General features: G+C 40.6%; 2 protein-coding genes across 2 annotated transcripts in view; one reads left to right on the top strand and one right to left on the bottom strand.

The window, feature by feature from the left end:
• PTEN (phosphatase and tensin homolog) overlaps nucleotides 1-9,788 on the bottom strand; it is a 94,391-nt gene extending 84,603 nt beyond the window's left edge. The window contains exons 1-3 of the mRNA XM_037047409.1: nucleotides 9,780-9,788; nucleotides 9,211-9,310; nucleotides 8,048-8,821 (exon numbers count right to left, since the gene is read on the bottom strand). Coding sequence (XP_036903304.1) covers nucleotides 8,048-8,821; nucleotides 9,211-9,310; nucleotides 9,780-9,788 — 883 coding nt within the window. The remainder of the gene's footprint in view (nucleotides 1-8,047; nucleotides 8,822-9,210; nucleotides 9,311-9,779) is intronic.
• On the top strand, nucleotides 9,192-12,180 carry KLLN (killin, p53 regulated DNA replication inhibitor). The gene is given in 4 exon segments (XM_037047281.1): nucleotides 9,192-10,169; nucleotides 10,171-10,416; nucleotides 10,419-10,520; nucleotides 10,522-12,180. Coding segments are annotated over 4 exon segments (957 nt in total). The 5' UTR covers nucleotides 9,192-9,818; the 3' UTR covers nucleotides 10,780-12,180.
• Nucleotides 12,181-12,699: the final 519 nt, after the last annotated feature.

Raw genomic sequence — 12,699 nt, 5'->3', positions numbered from 1 at the left:
CCACAGTTGTCTGCCCAAAATACTAATTCAAAAGAACATAAACACCCCCATGCTCACTGCCACCTTATTTATAACCGCCAAGACACGAAGCGGCCCTACATCTTAGGTAAATCCTTTCCTTGCCAAATCAAAAAGCTAATGGTTAAGAAAAGGCCTTGTTAATAATAAAAAATATATATACTAAACAAATATAAGACTGTCAGGGTACATACTAGCTAATTCTACTACATTAATTTTAAAAAAAAACCCTTCTGACTCAAGTCTTCATTTTTTCATGTTTCATAAATATTATATAAAAATGTTAAACGCATTTCACAACATGGCTAAATTAAGCTTGACAAAGTACTGTTTTCACATTATGAAAAAAATAAAAGCCCAGGCATCCACTGTGTTTCTGACTCAGAATAATGTAACTCATAAACATACATTTTTAAAAATACATTAACAATTAACCTTAGTAATATCTCCCCCAAATTTCATTTTAAAAGTAGAAAGTTTTCATTTCTACTTATTTACTCTCTAAAATCTTTAATCATTTCATAGTAATTAGAACACTCTAAAGGAAGAGTTCCATTTATTCATGAGAGCAACAAAATTATAAGTGGAAAAAAAAGACATACATTTTAAAGTAGTTGTTTGCAACTTTGAACATGTACGCTTATTTACTTTAAGAATAACTTTAAGAATACATCTGATTAATCTTTAAAAAAAAAAAAAAAAAAAAAAAAGAAGCCCTGGCTGGTGTAGCTCAGTGGATTGAGCGTGGGCCTGCGAATCACATGATCGCAGTTCCATTCCCAGTCAGGGCACATGCCTGGGTTGCAGGCCGGTTCCCGGTTCCCGGTTCCTGGCAGGGGACGCATGAAAGGCAACCATACATTGATATTTCTCTCTCTCTCCTTCCCTTCCCCTAAGATAAATAAAGAAAATCTTTAAAAAAAAAAAAAGAATACATCTGATTGGAAGAGTACCTCATTCAAATCACAATGCATTTTATAATACCTTATATAATTACATCCTCTTTAAAAGATTGGAAATATTAAACATATAAAATAGCAATTTTTATTGCTATTTTATTTTAGTCTGATAATCTATAAAAATCAAAGAAAATAAAACTCAGAACTATTCCAAAGGGATTCAATAATAGTTAATCAACTAAGTTTTGGGTAGAGATTAAAGCAAACCACAGATCCACGTAGCATGAGAGAGAAAGCAAGGAAGTGCTTTAGACAACTCAATTTTTCCAGATGTCAAAATGCACAGTTCCATTCTACAACCTACATTTGGACCACAATATAGCCAGTTTTACAACACCTAAAATATGTTTAAAATCACATAATGAGCCCTGGCTGGTGAGTGCCTGCCTACAAATCAAGAGGTTGCTGGTTCGATTCCTAGTCAGGGCATCCGCCTGGGTTGTGGATCACGTGCCCATTTGGGGGCATGTGAAAGGCAATCAACTGATCTCCTACATCAATGTTCCTCTCCCTTCTTTCCCCACTCTCTGGAATATAGTAAGATTTTTTTTTAAATCACATAATCAGATAGTCACATATTTCATTAAACAGGAAACCATTCTACAATGCTAAAAAAGCTAGCAAAAAAACCTGAAAATCAAGTGCTTCATACTGAGGGTACAATGGGAGACCAGAATAGGCAAAGGGACAAAAAAAGATCCCTATGTACACAAAACAGTCTTTACTATGCAGGTCTCAAGCTGACTCCATACTTCTCCATACCTGATAAAAAAAAATGAAGAAAAAAATCCTTCAGCTCTTTCTTCCCACTTCTAGGGCCTAAAATTACATTGACAATCTTGAGTAAATGTGAAAATGGGGAACAATAACACAATGGTTTAGCACTAAATTTAAATCCTATATTATATTTATGTACTGCCAGATTAAGTATAAATTATACTGTGATAAATGTAACTGGCATGCAAAGTTGCAAGACTCACCCAAAATCTTAATACACACACACACACACAAAATGCTAAGAAAAATGCCTTTTTTGATAAACAGTTTACACAACTCTTGTATCATACATTAAAACTTTTCTTTCATTTGAGGCAGAGTTACTCTTCATAAATAAAAATATACTTAAAAAATATATATATACTTAAGCTGACCTATCTTTAACACTAAAGAAAATTTAATGTAACAAGCTTTTTCCTAAAACTTCTACTTTATTTAGTATGCCATAATAATAGGAACTTTTTATCTTACCTTCATATTTCAAAGCAAATACTTTTTGATTAATGTAATAATTAACATGTTTGGTCAAAGCAGGGCTTCACATTCTATTTGTGATGAAATAGCAAAATCACAGACATGTTACATACATACTCAGAGCTCCTAAATAAAATATCTCATAAAGAAATATCTCGCCCTGGCTGGTATAGCTCAGTGGATTGAGTGCGGGCCTGCGAACCAGAGTATCACGGTTAGATTCCCAGTCAGGGCACATGCCTGGGTTGTGGGCCTGTTCCCAGCAGGGGACTCATGGGAAGCAACCATACATTGATATTTCTCTCCTTCCCTTCCTCTCTAAAGATAAATAAATAAAATATTTTTTAAAAAAGAAATATCTCATATTTTAAAAAGTTCTCAGAGCTTAAACAATTAACATTCTAACATATCCAAAACTGAGGAAATTCAGTCATAGTCACTGCTTCTTCCATAAATGAAAAGACAAGTAACTTCTCACACATCAATAATCTGAAATTATGATTTTAAGAGAAGCAGCTACCATTTAAGTATTTACAATGTGTCAGGTACTATGCTAAGTGAATTATTTGTATTATCTCATTTATTCTTCAAGAAAAACCTTATGTGGGAAGCTACTATTATCCTCATTTTACAGACGAAACCGGTTAAGAGGGTTAAGTAACCTACTCCAAGTCATCCGGCTACTAAGGGGCAGAGCCAGGATTCATTCCAACGTAAGGCAGGCTGGCTCCAGAGTGTACACTGCCACCCTAAAATCTCAAATGACACAATGCATACACAACGTATAAATAAAGCTAATACTCAGTATTTTGATGCAATTTAAAACAGATTTAACCTAGTTTGAAAATTCTAAAACAATATCCACCAAGGCAATCTCTTCTTTAAAGAGAAAATAAGTTCTCTTTTAAGAATTATGGTAGTTTTCTAACTATATTCATTTTACCTGGATACACGGAACATTCACACACTTATAAGACTCACTGTCCATTCAGATTCTTTGTTCATTCTTATGGACAGTGAATCTAACTTGTAAGTGTGTGAACACTCCGTATTTACACTTGTCTTTTCCACACTATGTAGAGGTTAAGAATATTCTTTTGCTGACAGGTTTAAGCCACATATCCACCTGTCAATATTCTCACCACCACCACCACCAAGTGCAGAACTAATAATCTGAAGATATCCACCCATCTCTTAAATGCCAAAAGTAGAAAATGAAGACTATCTGCTTTAACTATACTTGAACTAAATTAAAATTTCCCATCCAAAATTATTTTAACACTAAATTGTTTATTCTTTCTACATTAATATTTTCCAACAGCCATTTTTTATTCCAGTGAAACTTATATTAAAAGAACCAAATTGCTAATATCTGTAACCAATGAAAAATATTCAAAAAACTAGGGGATAGGTGAACAGTCAAACTCAATATACGGATTTCACCTTTCTTGACAAATGAAAGTATTTTACATTAGTAAGTGCATATACTCAATACTTCCAAAGAGACTCATTATTCACAGACCAAAACACTTCTGACCACCTAACAAAGAATGCCTGTGAAGCATATGGCCCATATAAAAGAATTAGGGTATCAGTTTGCTCAATAAACCTTTACCAACCTAAGATTATTCAGTTTAACTGTAACATTGCTGATACCTCTGATAGCAGCTGGACTAATTTCTAAGCTACCAGATAGGATGCAACTGTAAAACAGAACTGGATAATTATTGAAATCATTACTGACCCCAATCTCACAAGTTGATACAAACACCTTAAATCACTATCCTTAGAACAAATCCTAATATCTTTTCTTAATGAATTCAGGCCACAAAAAGAACTCCCCAATACTGACAATACTTAAAATTAAGTTTATCTAACACATACAAACAAGCTCCGAGGATTAAAATTCAGAGCTAATGGCCTCTATAGGTAAAAATCTGATACTAAAACTACTTATACTACCTTAATAACATATATTCTGGAAGGTAAATCCTTACATATAGTACAGCCGAGGCCTAACATTTCAAGTAAGTCAAAAACTGTTATATGCATGCACACTTCTGTTTTTACAAACTCTGATTTCACATACAATATTAACATAAAAAACATTTCCTATGCTTTTGTTTCACCAGTATGATACTAATATAAAACTATTTCTTATACTTTCGTCTTACTAAAAAGGCTGAGGTGAAAATTTTAAAACAGAACGTTTACTGAGTATCAATTAATGTTGAAACATTGTGAACTGATTTCCCCATAATACTCCTCCATCTAAAGTCCCTTAAGTGACTACTTAAATGCCTTAAAAATTATAAAAAAGTATTAAGCTATCATCAAATGAACAAGTAGCAAATGAGGCAAATCTCTAAATGAGAACTCTTAAAAATAAGAATTTAAGGCTTCACTTTCATGTAAGAAGTTTTGTAACATTAAGAGGGTTATATATGGTTATTAGGGAAAAGCAGAGAAACTGTTCCACACAAAAATTAAAATAATATTGCAAGCTATGATTCTGACATTGAAATAAAATTCTAAAAGGTAATACATACAAATGCATCTTTTCCTACCATTTTTCTAAAACTAAATTTAAAATCAAGGTGATTATATCTCACCATGTTTCATGACATTTATAAATTTTGTATCTTAGTATATTATAAGCAATGTAAATCTGCACTGATGACTGTACTACTGTCCAAACATTTACAATGGACAGCAATAAAATTCCTTTTTCCTTATATTGAGTCCTAACCTGTAAATTACTCTCCATTCAGATGTGCTTTATTCTTGAATAAGTTTTATGAAAATGAAGTTTGTAAATTATTTTATAGCAATTAGGTGGCCTAGTTATGTTGTTTAGGAAAGAAATATAACTTAGCAGATACATAACAGTGTAAAATTAAAACCATGAATAGACTAAACTCTTAAAAAAAACACCTCACAATATGGTCATTTCAGTAATCACTAATTTTAAGAGATTTCAATAACCACTGTACTCTGTAAAAGTTAAAAATAATCCCTACAAGAATTAATATTTGAAAAGATACAAACTTATCAAACAATAAAAATACAACAGAAGCCTAAAGTTTCCATGAACTCTAAAGACACTAAATATTTTAGACTCAGGTTCAGCACTACCAACAAATTACTTTTTAGAGTAATTCAATTTTACAAAAATCTTTTACAACTGGATTATGGTCCTCAATTTTCCTTTGAGAAATCACTTCATTATTAATCTTTCCTTATCATACAGAAAACTCCAGTCACTACTTTCATAAAATAATTTAACTTTCAACAGGCTAACTGTTGAAAGAGTTCATACAACCTGCCAGAGAAAAGTCTTCAATGGCCATTTTAATACCCCCCTCACAATAAATACAAACCACTAACAAAACACTAAAGTGAAACCAAGCAAATCAAAGTGCTTTAGTATATCAAAATTATTGGAAGTGTAACTATCATTAAAAAGTAAGCTCTTCACGGACTTTTCCCTAATTTTTTTCATATCAATATTTGGCTCAACAAAACCACAACTCTAGAAATTAAGTGTTGTTAGTCATTTGATGCAATATTTGACACTGCTTTCTATGCATACCATAACTAAAAAGAGTTTTAGAGAAAGTTCTAAGTCACATTTCACATATAAAGGCACACATACTCTGAAATGAAAAAAGAAATGTCCACCCACCTCATTTCTCATATATAAGCAATTGGCAGAATAATTTTAGTTTTTTAACTTTGATTATTTTAATTCAATAGGTAAAGTAAAAATAGCATAAACAAATTTTGATTACTGAGAGTAACCTGCTTACCAAATGTCACTCTAAAAATTTTTTTGAATGGGGGCTTTTTAAAAAAGAGTTAAATAAACATTTAATTTGTTCTTGTATACCTAGACAACTATCAACTACTTTTGAAATGTTACAAATCAGAAGACTTTCTTCATAATTAATCATCTCCTAGGCAAGGAGGTCAAGTTCAGCCTACTGAAATTTTTCAATTAATGCAATCTCCAAATTTTCCAATTCTTTTTCTTCAATACTATTTTTAACTTAAAAAACTGTTAACATTTTGTGTGGTGTAAAGCTATTTCTGCAAGAACTTCTATCATTTCAAAACAAAACTTAAACAAAATTAGCTGTGCACATTTATGTGAAGCTACGTATCCAAAGGAATATAACCTCTTCAGATAGAAAATGTTTTATTTAAAAAAAAAACCTTCCCACAATATTTAGCAGGACCTATACATATTAGTGTCACTCTACCTTTAAGCAAAATGTTTACTAATGTTTGCCAGAATAATTTTTACTAAGAATACTCTATTAACACTTATTGCAATTACATAATTTTAACTAAATATTGCCCACTGCTACAATTCACACCACCACATTTTTGGCCTTAATAGACTAGGGCAGTCACCTGGGAACAGTAATTTAATTCTGTTTTTCATGTTTTATACACTGGCCTACCAATAACTCGCAATTCCTGTGATACTTTCCATTCTGCAAAAGGAGGGGCTCTATCCCCATCCTCGATCAAAACCAGTTTCTTATATCTGAAACTGCAAAGATTAATGTCTTTTGATAAGCACTATCTCTTGAAGTACAGAGGCCTAACTTTTAGACAACCAAAACTATGCACCGACAAAATTTTCTGGGTTTCTGTCTTATTCAACAAGCTGACTCAGTAAATTTAACTCTGTATGAAAAAGCGAACATACCTACCATCTGAAGCTGGAGTAATCCACTCTCACCAGCATTTCTGGCTATTAGCTGGTCAATTATACTTGACATGCTACACGAGCCAGAGTGAATTTAAAGGATGCCTAGAGGTGTCAGAGGTCCTGAAACCTAAATAAGGTTCAGTAGCTCTAGCATCACAATACTTAAATTTCAAGTGAGAACTTAGGTTTAATCTTTGCAATCACCATTTGCTGCACACAATCCCCTGAACCGACACAACATTATTATCTGGGATCAAAAACCACTCCATCTCCATTCTATTAGGTGTAACAAGAGCACTGAATATTAAATGCTACTGGAACTGCAAATTTCATGCCCTATCCTACGCCACCCCACCAGCAGAGAAAAAGGCAAATTTAACAAAGATCTAGTAGTAAGAGTGCCGTATGAGGCACATTACGGCACTATTGATCTCAAATGACAAAACTTCTAAATGCCAGTCAAAGTTGTAATTAACTTAAGCTTAAATATACCAACCTCACTTTTGCCCTCAAATAAGCATCCTATATATATACTGAAAACGACTGTGCTTCTAAAATTATGCAAACCAGCACATAATTCACATTTTAAAAGACTATCGATGCAACCCAGGAAACTAAGAACAATCACTGCAAGATTTCTGATGCAATATGCGTACGTGCAGCACTAATTTTCATTTTAATCTGATCTATACCCTTGATCTAGGGCCTAAAGCCAAGATTTAATCAAAATATGCTCAACCTCAAAGCGTCTACTTTTCTGTTCCTTTACTAGACCAGATTACCAAACTCACTAATCTCTAATAGCGCACTGTATTCTGTATTAACGGACAATAGCCTTCAGGAAGAAACCCCATAGATAGACTAAGAAACCAATCGGTGCCTTGACACTTGCAACCAGGCCAAGAGTTCCGTCTAGCTGAACACACCCTACCTAGGCTGAATGAATTCAAGAGACACACACACACACACTCCAGAAATGCGACCAGGGTTAAATGTTATAGTCACCCAAACTATGGAAATTTTTCGCATCCGTCTACTCCCACGTTCTAAGAGAAAGTGACAGAAAAAGGCAACGAAGAGCAGCCGCAGAAATGGATACAGGTCAAGTCTAAGTCGAATCCATCCTCTTGATATCTCCTTTTGTTTCTGCTAACGATCTCTTTGATGATGGCTGTCATGTCTGGGAGCCTGTGGCTGAAGAAAAAGGAGGAGAGAGATGGCAGAAGCTGCTGGTGGCGGGGCTTCTTCTGCAGGATGGAAATGGCTTTGGACTTGGCGGTCGCTGATGCCCCCCGCTCTGCTGCCGCTGGGCTCTGGACCGCAGCCGGGTAATGGCTGCTGCGGCGGCTGCTGGAAGGTTGCAACGACTGGGCCTGCTTCTCCTCAGCAACCAGAGGCCTGGAAGCGGCGGCAGCGGAATGGGGAAAAGACGAATAATCCTCGGAACCACTGCCTCCTCCGGCGGCCTCCGGAGTCCGGGCCAAAGGGGGTGCGGCGGCGGCGGAGGGGAGGTTTAAAACCGGCCCGGGTCCCTGGACGTGCCGCCGCCGCCGCCGCCGTGTTGGAGGCAGTAGGAGGGGAGAGACCAACTCTCCGGCGTTCCCAGCCCTGGAAATGGTGACAGGCGGCTCCGACCCCCTTCTCGGAGCTGTAGCCGCTGCGGCTGCCGCCGCTTCTCCCCCCCGCTCCAGGAGCGGGAGGTACCGCCGCCGCGCCTCAGCCGGCTCCGGCCCGAGCCCAAGGCTTCCACCTTCCCTTTCAGAAGCCGAGGACAAGGCTGCTGCTGCACGGTTAGAAAAGAGGAGGCGAGGAACGCCGCCGCTGCCGCCGCCGCCGCTGGTCGGCCGGCTCCCCGAGGGCGCTGCCCCCGCGGCTGCTCACAGGCGCTGAGAGGGGCTCTGGGCCGCGGCCGCCGCCGTGTCTCATCTCCCTCGCCTGAGCCCGGCCTCGCCTCTCAGCGGCTCAACTCTCAAACTTCCATCATGGCTGCAGCTTCCGAGAGGAGAGAACTAAGCGCAGCCGCAGCACAGCCGCGTCCCAGTGCCCGAACGTGTACCCTGCCGCAGTGCACAAAGAGTTCCGCCACATCACCGTCCGCCGGTCGTCCCGCCCCCTCCGCCGCCCGGCCGGGAACCCGAGAGCTTCGGGAGTCCTAGGAAGGGCGGGAGGTGTTCGAGGGTGCGCTGGAGGAGGGAAGGACGGGGTAGGGCAGGGGTGGTAGGAGGGGCGGGGTAGCTCCAGGTGCGAACGCCGAGTCCCAACCTGCCAGCGCCACTGAGCATGCCCAGTGTGGCCGTCCAGGCTCGCTCGGGCTTGTTCTGAGACGCTGGCCAGTAGCTAACTGCACTTGCCGCGGCTGTTTCTGCAGCAACGCAGGGCGGGGAGTACGAGCTAAGCCTCAGCCTGTGCCCAGAAACGCAGCCGGATGTAGGGCAGGCTGTTGCGGGGTGCTAATAGTGAAAGCTGAGGCGTGTGCGTTGAGTGATGTCACTGACGCGGGTCTGAGGCTACCTGTGCACAGGTGCAAAGGACCAGGTGACCGTGTTGGTCAGTGTAAAGGGAAATGCAAGTACGGGCCCTACAGCGAGGACATGCCGCCCTCTGCACCGCTCTAAGTTTCCCTAGCCAAGGCTTGCAGCCTCAGTCTTTTACATCACTGTCGGATCACAATCATTCTCAGAGATTTGACTGCAGCAGCCTTTGCCAGGAAATTTCACCTCACCCCCACCCCTACCCCCGTGTCCTCAACGTATCGGTCTCAGCACAAATAACACCCCCACTATTTGTCTCCATTGTGTATCACTTCATTCGGCCCCTTTTCACCGCCCCACCTCCCGCATCCCCGGCAATTCGGCCCTTTTGCCGTAAAAATGAAAGTCAAACACGCTGAGCGTGATAACATCATTCCTGCATTTCTCAGACCCAAAAGACAACTGTCTAGGTGGACTGAAAGCGGGACCCCCTGGTGGATGCTTTCACCTGCATTGCCCCCTGGAGGACCGAGCGTTTCCCCGAGTTGGGGATCTGGTTCGGTTCAAGGGGTCGAACTCAAGCTCGGTCCTCAGAGGCTATATCGCCCCGCCCCTTTTGGGCCCTTACGAAAACCCGGACGGGTGGATCGCCCTCGGGCCAGGTTCCGCGCTCCCCTAGCAGGGAAGGGCACGAGGAAGGCCGGGGTTGCTGGGCCAGTGAGTAAAGTACGCGACGGTAGGAAGCTGCAACCCCTTCGAGTGGGCGGGGCCGAAAAGACCTAGGAGGGTTCAAAGGAGGTGGAGGGATACACGGGCCACAGTCGGAACTACTTTCAGGAGGAGGTCACGTGTGTTCCTAGTTGGGGAACTTTCCAAATTCCCACTCGCCAATGATAGCTGGAGAGGCGAGTGGTTCGCTTCCTTCGCCCGGGGTGCTCCTACCTTATGCACGCAGCGGGACCCCAGAGTCTTCCAGTTCACGGCGGAAACACGGTGCCTCAGAAGAGGCACCCACCGGAGTGCTGTCGGGGCTGATGCCTTGGGAGCTGGTTACACAAGCACCCACATCCAAGCACGTGCCTCTGCCTCTCCGCACCGTTTGCTGCCGCCGCTGTTTCTTGCAGACCTAGGAACGAGAGTTCCCAAGCTGGTCCCACCCTTCGCCTGCTATCCACAGAGTGAGCCAAATGGCCGAGACTTGAGACTCCTACCCCTGGATCATCTAACACTGCGTATTCCCTACAGCAGAAGGGGCTGTGCCATGGAGGTCTGTGTCTCCCTCGCTACTGCCGAGGGCAAAACTTTCTGGTGCTGTGCTCTGGGAGCTAGAGGGTATCTCTTGCCGCAGCCCGCTGCTTGAATACACCGATGTTGCAACAAACTTGCAGTCACAAAATCACTAACCCTGAGCTGGTGAGCGCGCCCCACCTACTGTAAACTCCGCCGAGTGACTTATCTGGTCCGAGAACCTAATCAATGGCCGTCAGCCCAGAACAAACCTGTCAAGTCTGCTTACAGCCCCATTAGTTGACCCATCCCTGTGAGGCAGCTGGTTCAGAAATGCTGAGAACTGGAACACATTTACCTGGACGTTGATCAGCTACAAAGCGAGTTATCCACCTTCTGCTTGGAGAAAATAGGCATCAATCAACACCAATCTAGAAATTTCTTTCTTTTCTTTCCCCTGGGAAGTAAGACTCAAGGAGACAATTGGAATCCAAAAGTAGACTGTGTTGAGACCTAGGCTGAGAGGCACTGTATCGAGTTAGGCACTGGAAGAATAGAGATCAATTTGCATGAGTATTGCAGTAATTGGGAGTAGTTGCCTAGGCAGGTCTAAAGAAGACTTATTTTGTATATGAAAAGGAAGATTGTATGTGAGCACATTATAATTGTAGGCAACCCCTGAAGACTAGATAGCCCAGGAGACCTAGCTTGGAAGCCACAGGCCCATTACCTAACTCCAAAACTACTAATTAAGCCAGGGATACTTACAGTGTTCTTAGCTATCTCTTATGCTGCATAAATCTTGCATTTATATTTAACACCCTTTTAAGATGGGTCTACAAGAGTTAGCATCCTGCTGAAAATCACTGGAAGGTGATTTTGCACATGGTCCTGGCCAACTTGGGGGAGACAGGAGCCAATGTGGAAAGGGCGATGAAGAGTAACCTTGGAAAGGGTAGGAGAAAAGCCTGCTCCTACTTTGGTTTCCAAAGATGAAAGTTCTGTCCACACAGCCTAGTGGGAGCTAGAGATTTCTTTATTCTACAAATAACAAAGGACAAAGAGTCGCTGATTTCTAGGTGTTCCACTAGATTGCATGGTAAGAACCTGAGCTGTGCTCGGATGATTATCAACTATTGCTTGAAGTGGGCAAGGCAAAGTGAAGATGAAATTAAAAGAGGGGAAGTAGATTGGAGAGGGGTAAAATGTCCCGTGTTTGTTTCTCAGGTTGCTGAGCTTGTCCCAGTGTCCCTGAAGGCTACCCTGTGTAAGAATTACTCTTACAGCATCTGAGTTCTGAAATCCACTCCTGGGAAAAACATGTATTCGTTCATTTCTGCCCTGCTGGAGTTAGGCATGAGGAGAGAGAATTCTTTTCAATTCCCATGACACAGAGTTACTGTGGAGCAGAGAGAGTATGCATCACCAGCACTAAAGTGTGGGAATATGAGGCTGGCCCACAAGCACTTCCATCACCTAAAGGGAGAAAGTGGGAAATAGTTTTGCTGCTTCTCTAAACATCAGGTCCCTGCACTTTTCTCTAGTGACGAAGGAAAGGATCATCAGTAGGCAGATATTTGGCAGTTATTAGACAGTATCAGACAGTTATTAGAAATTGCTGAATAAAAATCTCCTCTTTCCACTGTTAAGCAGATTCCTGAAGGAAATAGAGATGTATCCTTTTTCAATTTTGTTTTTCTTCACTTTTTACTTCTACCCAAAAATCTCCTTACCTAAGTGGTAGAACTGAAACCCCTAAATAGCGGACCCTATCTAATGAATAGAAAGTTTTAAAAATAATTTTTAAAATTCAACGGTAAATATTTGCTTGACAGTACAGATAACACAATACATACTGGTTTCCAAACACTTCAGTTCTTTACCCGTTGGGATTCAGAACACCCTAGGGAGAAACAGAAGCTTGTATATAACAAAGAGGGAATTATATAAAGCTTCAGGGAGACTATATAGAATATGACAAATGAGCTTTAATTATAGTTTCTAACACCTAACTCCAAAACTGTATTGTTAGTACACGCAAAGGATATCCAAA

The sequence above is a fragment of the Sturnira hondurensis genome, unplaced genomic scaffold, assembly GCF_014824575.4.
Source record: "Sturnira hondurensis isolate 20B ecotype Veracruz unplaced genomic scaffold, ASM1482457v3 Scaffold0005563, whole genome shotgun sequence".
Classification (NCBI taxonomy): Eukaryota; Metazoa; Chordata; class Mammalia; order Chiroptera; family Phyllostomidae; genus Sturnira; species Sturnira hondurensis.
Note: the sequence above shows the minus strand (reverse complement) of the source record. Positions and strands in the feature narration are given on the sequence as shown.